At 33.1% G+C, this 11,226-nt stretch overlaps 1 protein-coding gene across 1 annotated transcript; it reads left to right on the plus strand.

Annotated features, from left to right (window-relative positions):
* The first annotated feature begins 744 nt into the window (after positions 1–744).
* On the plus strand, positions 745–10,336 carry LOC107026693 (calcineurin B-like protein 10). The gene is made up of 9 exons (XM_015227761.2): positions 745–900; positions 973–1,147; positions 1,259–1,341; positions 2,638–2,697; positions 3,263–3,371; positions 3,467–3,519; positions 4,548–4,628; positions 4,709–4,821; positions 9,798–10,336. The coding sequence occupies exons 1-9, from the start codon at positions 877–879 to the stop codon at positions 9,871–9,873; spliced, it is 774 nt and encodes a 257-aa protein (XP_015083247.1). The 5' UTR covers positions 745–876; the 3' UTR covers positions 9,874–10,336.
* Positions 10,337–11,226: the final 890 nt, after the last annotated feature.

Raw genomic sequence — 11,226 nt, forward strand, 5'->3', positions numbered from 1 at the left:
GGAGTTTAAGAAAAGAAAGAAGAATTTTTAATTTTATGGTTCAAAATTAAAGTTGTGTCAAATATACCCAAATATCCTTTAATTTCGTGATCTTAAACATGTCACGTGAAAAATTAAAGTTAAAGTGTTGCTAAAAAAGAAAATAAATTATTTTTTTTTGAAACAAACTAAAAAAGAAATAAAAACATTTTTTTAAACAAAGAGAATAATTATTTTTGTCATTATATAACAATAAATTTAAACAATTTAATATAATAAAGCAACAATCAATATAAACATTAAATTGAACCTAACAATACATTATACATAAATATAATATAAGGAGACGTAACAATCATTAGAAGGTGTAAAAGTATGTGACTCATACTTTTTAAATAGAAAAATAAATATGTAAGATAATATAAAGTTTATTACGTGAACCACCTTAACACCACAGTCGTGTGGATCTGATCTTGCACTGACATTAAAGAACAGTGCGTTTAAATATGATTAAGAAACATACTTATACGACTAATTAATGTTTTCTAATATTAAGATTCTGTCCATATAAGTAAATTTTAGTATTTAATCATATTAATTAGGCGTTAACATGCTCGTTTCGATATTTATCAAAACACACACTTTTAATTAAATAATTAAATTTAAATACGCCCTCATCTATATATGATATAACAAGTGTCTTATTAAACTTTTAGTTTATTAAATTCAATTAACCAAATAAAATAAAATAATATTTTTCGAAACAATAATTTGTAGTATTAGTGTTTTTCTCAATATTTCTCATTTAATAGAAAAAACAATTTGATCATTATGATTCTCTCTCCTCTCTGTCTTCTTTATTGGTAATTTTGTGAAGCGAGAATGTGATACGAATCAATGGATTCCACTCGAAATTCTCTGGTAAATTGCAACAATTCATTTAAATTCACATAGAATTCTATTTAATTTTCATTTGTTTTGTGGATTCTTCAGAGTTGGAGTTCTTTGACAATCTCAGAGAAAATTTGTGCTTCATTTTTCCCCATTATTGCACTCATTGAAGCTTGTATGTATGCTGTTTCTGGTTGCTTCGAATGTCATTACCCTCCAAACAAAAAGTTCAGTTACGAATACACGGACCTTGCTCGACTTGCCGGTGAATCTCGATGTAATTAACATTCCATTTTCTTTCTCTTTTTTTTTTTCAAAAAAAAATAATCTGATTTGGGACTGTATAGGTTGAATCATTTTTTTTGGATGAATTTTGATTTTTTTGCAGTTAATGTGAATGAAGTGGAAGCATTATACGAGTTGTTTAAGAAGTTGAGTTGTTCAATTATCGATGATGGTTTGATACATAAGGTGATTTGTCCTTTTTTTAGGGTTTTGCTTTTGTTATCCCTCTGTTCCAATTCGTAATTTGTGATAAGTTTTTTTTTTTTTTGCACTTAGACTAATTCAGTATATTTAGCAATTTTACAAAAAAAATTACATATATTGCAAATTCCTTTCCAAAATGATGAAAAAGTTTTAAAAATTACTCAGAATATTGTTTGATTTTTGTTGATGATGCTTACTGTTAAAGTAACTTTATATAAAAATAAAGAAAGACCAATCTGTTTGATTCTTGGAATGAAACTAGGATGACAGTATTATTAATATGCATGTAGTTTTGCTAGGGATAGGGAAACTGGTGCAAGGATCAAGAATAAGGAACACAAAACTATTAGTTAGTTATAGTTAGAATTACTGTTCACAGTAAAGTTGGTCAGAGTTACTGTTCATTGGAAAGTTAGTTAGGATTTCTATTAGATTTTGTTACTCGTTCTTTTGAGTAGTTGTATCCATTCATACGAGTATAGCTACGATTGTAATAGTCATTGTAAGGCATCTTATGAAGTACAAAATCTCTTTTTTTGTCTTCTAATATTTCTGTCTCCACTAAACTCTTGATTTTCCTGTGTTAGCTTCTTATCTTTCTCAAGTAGTCTCGTGTATTAGCCTTTTCACAAATCAATTGTGCATCAGAAACCCTCTTGTCATTTGTTGGATATGTGGAATGGAGTGTTGGAAGTAAAGGTGCACCCAACAAGGCTTGCGTTCGGGTTTTAAGTTTGATGTAAGGTTTAAGTTGGAAAGGAGGTCTGGGTTATGAGCTTAATTATTGGGTGTGGCTGAACTTAATAAATTCTTTGCAATATGTATTATTTATTTGTGTGTGTTCTATCTGCTGACATCGTAATATATCTTATCCTGAAATTGGACGAGTCTTCGTACAAAGAGAAATATGTAGGTAGAGATTTGTGCAATTTTCAGTCCTAACCTTTCAGCGACATCTATCTCAACTTTTATCTTCATTTATTGTGAAGTTTCACCTTTATGTTAGACATTTCTGGTCAAATGAAGGAAAGAGAATGAATATTAGTTTTTTGAACCTTTCTTTTCCTCTTATTTATGTTCTTTCTTCATCTTCAGATAGATGATAACAGTGTTCTTATTCATTTTTTACAAATTTGCATATGCAGCATATCACTTTTTTGCAGTTTTAAGATCCTTGAGTGGTCTTTTCCCTTCCCTCTTTACTTTTTCTTACTGAAGTATGTGCAGAGTTTTGAAACTATTGTCATGTTATATTTATCTTTTGCTTTCTTTTTCCAGGAAGAGCTTCAGCTAGCCTTATTTCAAACTCCACATGGTGAGAATCTCTTTTTGGACCGGGTAAATGCACTAAAACTTCTGTTGCTAGTTCATCTCGTGTTCTCTCTCGGGATATCTATCTCCATCCCATGAGAACAATGCTAGCATATTATATATGGTTTGTGTTAGAATTGAATATGCTAAACATGCTAATTAATGCACTTTGATGTTTCAACTGAAAAAGATAGGTTATCTGATGGGTCTATATATGAACTGCCAGCTTTGGGGTTCTTAATCGATATGAATATGTCACATTACTATAGTTGGCTGTCCATGTCATTTATCAGTAAATTTAGGTGGGTCAGTTGGATCAATCATCTGAAGTTTTCCATATTCTATATAAGTAGGGTTAGTTATTTGTCAACTGTGCTGTTAGCTTTGTGGTTCTTTACATGTGATATCTTGTTTGACTGTATTGAGGACAAGCTGCTTTCTGATAGTTGAAAGATATGTCAGGGAAAGCTTAAAGATGAGGAAAGAGTTAAAAGAAATCTGCCTTGCATCAACTTGTCTGACCTTAATTTCTTTATCAAGAAATTCTCTTTAGTTTCATATTGATAAACTTTCCAAGTTCCTTTTTCTGCAGGTTTTTGACCTTTTTGATGAAAAACAGAATGGAGTTATTGAGTTTGAGGAATTTATCCATGCACTTAATATCTTCCATCCATATGCTCCAATAGACGATAAAATAGACTGTAAGGAGTGTAAACCATTCTTTTAATTAATAGTTGTTCTATTCAAATCATCTGGTGTGTGTAATTCATTGTGATCACTTTTTTTTCTCTTGCAGTTGCCTTTAGGCTGTATGATTTACGACAAACTGGGTACATTGAGCGAGAAGAAGTGAGTAATTAAGTTTGGCAATTTCTGTCAACAGCTTTGAAGTTCTTTTCTTCTCCAAAGATGTGATATTACCATATGCTTTTAAAATAACTACCCCTTCAATTCGAATCTAACAATTGCTGATAACATGTACTATTAGTTTGCAGACATTAGTGTTTTAAGTTCTATTTAGAAATACTGGAAGTGAAGGAGTATAAATTTCGCTTACGTATTGCAGGCTATAAATTATAACATATGTTAAACGTAGAAAGTTGATTGATTCTGAAACTGAAACTAGAATATAGATCTCACTGATGATGTCTCAAAAAATACTTTGGATACAAAATGATTTGTTAAGTCAGATGGGAATGGTATTGTGAAGTGATTGATTCATAAACTTAGACTGCATTATTTATATATGAGAATATCATACTACTCTGAGTGCAACAGAAGTGGAGAAGAGTGAGCATAAGGTTCATACAGGGTATTGCCCCACAATTAATTTACTTTAACTTATTAAAAGATGTTACAGCTGATATATACGAAGCACAAGCATTGAGATTGACAATATTTTGGCTGCAGTCACCAGTTCTTAATAGCATTACATGCTTAGAAAGCATGTTTAATTTGGAAGTTTCTGAACTCCTAGTTTATGTGATCAGTTCCCTGGAGATGATACAATGCTGATCAAAACCTGATCAGTTATCCTTCTATTAAGCCAGAACAAACTCATTTTTTTCTTCTATTGTTAAATCAGTGCATTTGTAATAGAAGTGAGTATATTGATCCAATAATGGTAAAAGGAAAGTAAATATATGGATGTAACCATTATTGTAGCTAATTATTATTTGTGCAGATGTTGATGCAATAAAGGTTGAAATCCAGAGATAGCATTTGAGTTTATGTTAACTGAAAGTTCATTGGCAGAACCCTGTGCATAGCCTAGGTCTATGGTGTAATCTACTTGCAGTGTTCTGTGTTAAAGTTGATGTCGGATTTATTTCTAGATGCATTTATCCATGAATTGATTGGAAAGTTTCTTCATTTAGGTTAAGCAAATGGTAATTGCAATTCTGATGGAATCTGAAATGAGGCTATCTGATGATCTAGTTGAGGAAATTATTGATAAGGTATGCGTTTGTCAAGATGAATCTTTTCCCCAAACCCATGTCTGCATATCATAATTTTTATGTCTTTGTGTTTCTGATAGACATTTGCTGATGCTGATACTGATGGGGATGGCAAGATTGACAAGAAGGACTGGAAAGAGTTCGCTATCAGATACCCATCATTGCTGAAGAACATGACTCTGCCCTATTTGAAGTAAGTAAACTGTTCTTTTGCATCATGGCTTCTGTGCTTTTATTATTGTTGATTTAACCACCTGGCAAACCACCTGATAATAGATCTAGATCTGATTCATTTCATCTTGTTGCTGTTTTCTGTTTCTCTTTCCCCACACTTGTTTTGTTAAATAGGAAAAGGGAAAACTGAAGAGAAACTAAACCTCCCACCCCCACCCCCACCCCCTCCTCTCCCTCCAAATTCTGGTGTTTTCAACCCCAATCAAAGAAAGAAGGAAGGTTGTGGTAGGCTGGTAGCTATTCATTATTGTTGGCTGATAGAGGATATTCTTGTCATCAAAGATATGATCCTATCAAAGATATGATCCTTTAAGATCTTAGGATAATTGTGGATATCATTACTCTGATTTTTCTCTTAATGTAAAATATATATGATTCTGTATAATCCCTGATTTCATGGGATTTAGGTGGTTCTATTCCATAATCTCTTATGTATATATAAAGCCATGTATATGACATAGAAATATATTTATGAAATTATTCAACAATCTTATTGCACATAATCTTATTCCACATGGTATCAGAGCTTTATGCTTATTCGTGATCAATTTTTTTTGATGATAAGGGAAACCCGCAGCCGCTACCCTTTGGGTGCGCACAGGGTAAAATCCCCACTCCTATGCAATAGCTCGCAAACCACATAGGAGAGGTAACTCGCACCAGGCAAGCCTGGTGCACGAGCTCGACCCAGAAGGCAAACCCCTTGCTTTCGCGGGCAAGGGGTTTCGAACTTGAGACCTCCAACATGGAAGTCCCAAGCTCAAACCACTGGGCCACCCCGAAGGGTATTCCTGACCAATTTTGTTCATCCTATATAGACAAAATCCCATTTTTGCTACCATGTCTGAAAATGGTACTGCCGCAAACATTCTAGTCTCTGAAAATGTTTTTGCAACCGTAGAGAATAACTCTATAGTTTCAACTAGAGATTTGCAACATTCAGCTTCAATATGTAATTGTTCATCGGCTTTCACAAGTATTTCTTACTCTTTTATTACTAATGTCTCAGACAAACTTTCTCCAATGTGGGTGGTTGATTCTGGGGCAATTGATCACATGACCGGTATCTCTCATCTTATCATATCATATTCCCCTTGTCCTAGCTATAAAAAAATAACTATAGCTGATGATTCAGTTATCACTGTAGTTGGTCGAGGAGACATACTACTTGGAAAATGTTTGATACTTAAAGATGTCCTTCATATCCCAAAGTTATCTGCAAATCTCATTTCTAACTCACCAAAGATTCCAAATGTCAAGTAACTTTCTTCCCTTCATATTACTTATTTTAGGAACAAAATACGAAGGAGATGATTGGGCGTGCTAGTGAGAAAAGTGGTCTTTATTGTTTGGATTTCCACAATGGTGAATATATATCTAAGAATTCCTTGTCTAGTTCATTCTTGTCTGAGTCTATCATGTCAAATAAAGAGAAAGTATGGCTTTATCATCGTCGGTTAGGTCACCCTCCTTTTATGTAATCAAAAGGATGTTTCCATCTTTGTTCAAAGATTTGATTGTGGAGTCTTTTCATTGTGATGATTGTGAAATTACAAAACACAAATGTATTTCCTTTCCAATTAGTCACAATAAATGTCAAACTCCATTCTCTCTTATTAATGATAAATGGGGACCCTCTCTGACTCCTAATATTTCTGGTGCTAGATGGTTTGTGTCATTCATTGATGATTGTACAAGAGTTACGTGCATCTATTTGCTAAAGCAAAAATCTGATTTCAGTCAAATTCTTCCTACCTTTTTTAATATGATCAAAACCCAATATGAGGTGCCAATTAAAAGATTCCGATCTGATAATGCCAAGGATTACTTTAATTAAAACCTCTCTTTTCTTCCAAAGAGAGGGAATTATTCATGAATCTTCATGTGTCAATACTCCTCAACAAAATGGGATAGCAGAGAGAACAAATGATCTGTTACTTGACATTACTAGATCATTGTTATTTCACAAAAAGGTGCCAAAACAGTATTGGGGTTGGGGTTGGGGGGGGGGGGAGTTGTCCTAACTGCTGCACATCTTAGTAACAGAATGCCATCAAGAATTCTGAACTTTCAAAGTCCGATTGTTACTCTTAGGAATTTCTTTCCAAATTACGAAATTTCCAATAAATTGTTTCCTAGAATCTTCAGAAGTGTTGCCTATGTTCATATTCATTCTCAAAATAGAGGCAAATTAGATCCACGTGCTCTTAAGTGTGTTTTCGTAGGATGTTCTCCTACTAAAAAAGGTTACAAGTGTTATCAACCGTCATCTAAGAAATTCTTTGTTTCAGCAGATGTCATATTTGATGAGAGTGAATCCTTTTTTAATCATTATTACAATCTGGGGGAGTCATTGAAGGGAGAGGAACCTCTAGACTTGTCACTATTTGAGTTGTCTATTTCTAGTCATGCCAAATTCTTGCCTGAGTCACCATTTGTTTGGTCACCTGAGTCTATAAATCCAAACGAACCCATTGAGTCTCCTAATCCAAATATAGATAATGGAATTCTAGAAAATAATCTACCACTGCAGGTATATTCCAAAAGAAAGAGACAGACTGATCAAACTAGTCAGTTGCAATCATCTCCTCAGGTTACTACTTCTAATACCCATCCTGAACCTGTTGAACCATCAGAACCAGCAAACTAAGCTGTTCATGAAGCAGAATTTAACCAACCTAATGACCTTGACCTTTCCATTGCACTCAGAATAGGAATCAGATCTTGCTCACAACACCCTTTGAGCCTTTCCATGACATATCAAAATCTATCCCCAAGTCATAGAACTTTTCTCTGTAACCTCCACACAAATCCTATCCCCAGAAATTTGTCTGAAGCATTAGAAAATAAAGAACGGGAGAAAGCTATACAGGTAGAAATGGAAGCGTTGGAGAAAAACAGAACTTGGGATATTGTGAAATTACCAAAAGAAAAAAGGTTGGTCGGGTGCAGATGGGTGTTTACATGAAATATAAGTCAGATGGGTCCATGAAAAGATATAAGCACGTTTGGTAGCAAAGGGTCATACACAGACCTGTGGAATTGATTATTTGGAGACCTTTGCCCCAGTTACAAAAATGAATACAGTGAGAATCTTATTATCATTGGCTGCGGGTTTTAATTGGAACCCACAACAATTTGATGTAAAAAATGTATTTTTACACGGAGACTTAGATAAGGAGATCTATATGGAGGTGCCACCTAGTTTTGAAAGCAAGAAGGTAATGGTGTGTAGACTGAAGAAGACACCTTATAGATTAAAATAATCACCTCGTGCATGGTTTGGAAGATTTACAAAGGTTATGATCGAGCTAGGGTATCAACAAAGTCAAGGAGACCAAACCTTGTTCATACGACACTCAAAAAACAGGAAAGGTGACAATATTGTTGGTTTATGTTGATAACATCGTAGTAACAAGTGATGATTTAGAGGAGATACAAAATTTGAAGAAGTGTTTACTCATGGAATTTGACATCAAAGAGCTTGGAAAATTAAAGTATTTTTGGGGAATCGAAGTGGCACACTCAAAACAAGGAATCTTTATTTTCCAACAAAATTATGTGCTTGATTTGCTGTAAGAAACAGGAAATTAGAGTATGAACCAGTGGCTACACCAATTGAACATAATCATAGATTATGTAATGCTCCAGAAGATCCTATGGTTGATAAAGGCTTGTACCAATGGCTTGTAGGAAAATTGATTTATTTGTCCCATACAAGGCCAGACATTGCATTTGATGTAAGTGTTGTTAGCCAATTTATGCATGATCCTAGAGAAATGCATCTTCAAGCTGTCAATCAGATTCTACAATATCTCAAAGGAAGTCCAGGAAAAGGAATATTATTCAAAAGAGGAGGAGACATGGTTTTAGAGATTTATACAGATGCGGACTATGCTGGTTCATTAGTGGATTGAAGGTCAAGTTCAGGATATTGCACTTTCTTAGGAGGAAATCTAGTGACTTGGAGGAGTAAAAAACAAAATGTAGTAGCTAGATCAAGTGCAGAATCTGAGTTTCGATCTATGGCTATGGGAGTTTGTGAGTTGTTATGGTTAAAGATAATCCTTGATGATTTGAAGATAAGATGGGAAGGACCTATGAGACTATATTGTGACAATAAATCAGCAATAAGTATAGCTCATAATCTTGTACAACATGATCGCACTAAGCATATTGAGGTAGACAGACATTTCATTAAGGATAAATTAGATAGTGGACTCATTTGTACGCCATTTATATCTACAAAAGATCAGGTGGCTGATGTTTTAACAAAAGGATTGTCAAACAATGTGTTTCAAGATCTAATAAGCAAGCTAAGAATGGAAGATATCCATTCACCTACTTGAGGGGGAGTGTTGGCTGATAGAGGATATTCTTGTCATCAAAGATATGATCCTTTAAGATCTTAGGATTATTGTGGATATCATTAATTTGATTTTCTCTTAATGTAAAATATATGATTCTGCATAATCCCTGATTTCATGGAATTTAGGTGATTTTATTCCTCAATCTCTTATGTATATATAAAGTCATGTATATGACATAGAAATATATGAATGAAATTATTCAATAATCTTATTCCATAATTATGTCTTTTGAATATACAAAATATTATGGACACTAGATATGGACATCCTTTATTATGGGTAATCCTTTTTCTTTGTTTTGTTGCCTTTATGAACTCTCTTTTGTTCGGTGGTTCAGTTGCTCTGTCAAATTCTCTCCTCTCAGTGGAAGAACATCTTATATACATAAGGCCAAAAGAAAAATGTTTCTACTGTGCTGTTTTGCTTCCTTCTTTGGTAGCAAACCAGAGAAGTCAAAACTTTTATATGTTCTCTTTCTACATCATACTGTACTTTCCATCAAAACTGTTGCGTTGATTAACCAAAAACCTCTAAAAATAATGTTTTCTTGTGCTTCATTTTACAGGGACATCACCACTTCATTCCCAAGTTTTGTCTTCCACACACAGGTTGAAGATATTGAGAAAATCCATTTGTTGTGACAAGTTGTGTACTAGCCATAGCAAGGAAATATGATCGGGACAGGGAACTCCGTTAATCTGGCTATATGGTTCGTGCCATCCCTAGAAATGTCCTCCATTACAAAAGGGAACATGTTGATCATCAAGTCTAAAGCAGCAGCCAGTAGCTTTTCTTCTACTAAAATGGCTTAAGTTGTCAGCTTGTCATAAGCATCTCATTCATTTTCACAATCAATCTTCAAAAGTCTATTGTGTTAGATGGTGATTTAAGAAGATCGATTGATAAATCATCAAATGTATTTCTGCCTCAACCTAGCATCTAGTTACTATTTGTAGTGTACCCCAAAAAAAAGGGAAAAAGAAATTGTCGTGTACATAATTTTTTACCATGGATTTGTGTATCTGGTTGTTATCGGTTTTCCAATTCAGTGATTGATGTCCTGTTTAGATTGTTCATCTGTTAAGGTCCAATCTTCATACTTTACTTATCCTTTCTTTTACTGAGGAGATATATAATTTGCTGCATATTGTAGGGGTATGGTTTTTCTGATCTGTGTTTGGATGGATTAATGCTCAATATAGGAGTTTTCCATCTTCTGTTGCAATGCAGAATGCTTCCTTGGAGAGAATTGTTTAAGTTCAGGAAACAATATTATATTTTGGATAAGATAAATTAGGCTATAACTCAATAAAACCTTCAGATTGGTGCTCTGGAGATTAATTTGAGGGAAACTTACATAAATATATTATAATAAAAAAATATTTATCATTTATAGCAATAATATTTTTTTTCACTTGATCACTTTTAATTCGTTTATAATACAAGTTTAATACATATTGCAAAGAATAATTTATTATTCACATATAATATAAATTTTAATGATGAATAATACATTTATCACACATTTTAATACACTTATAATACAATGTGATAATTTTTTACTAAACAAACATGATATATTTCAAAAAATAATTATAATTCATATGTACTGCATAAATAATTCACTTTTAATACATATTACAGATTTAACAAAGCATTTCTATAAATGGTAATAAACAAAAAGTATCGCTAAAATCAGTAATTATTTTTTAAAATGTATTAATTTATGTAATTTTTCCTTAATTTAGCCTGGGATATAACTTTATTGGAAAGAAATTGGGTTGGATTTGATAAAAATCGAGGTAGATTGGGCTTAATGTTAATTTTGGAGAAAAATCCATAAACAACTATAACTTGGAGCGTAATATCATTAGCAGCTATAATTTTGACTAATTACGAATTATAGTTACTATTTTGGTATTCCTCGTATACATGATATTAGTATATTTTAGGCCATCTTTTGAGGAAACCTTGAAGTACTTTCTAAAAAGAAA

This window comes from Solanum pennellii, chromosome 8, assembly GCF_001406875.1.
Source record: "Solanum pennellii chromosome 8, SPENNV200".
Lineage (NCBI taxonomy): Eukaryota > Viridiplantae > Streptophyta > Magnoliopsida > Solanales > Solanaceae > Solanum > Solanum pennellii.

What these genes read in the sequence shown, in the direction of transcription:
- LOC107026693 (XM_015227761.2), top strand. Translation starts at nt 877, where the DNA reads ATGGATTCCACTCGAAATTCTCTG. An exon ending in AGAATCTCTTTTTGGACCGG is followed by an intron (nt 2,698 to 3,262) that starts GTAAATGCACTA and finishes CTTTTTCTGCAG; the next exon opens with GTTTTTGACCTTTTTGATGA. An exon ending in TTGAGGAAATTATTGATAAG is followed by an intron (nt 4,629 to 4,708) that starts GTATGCGTTTGT and finishes TGTTTCTGATAG; the next exon opens with ACATTTGCTGATGCTGATAC.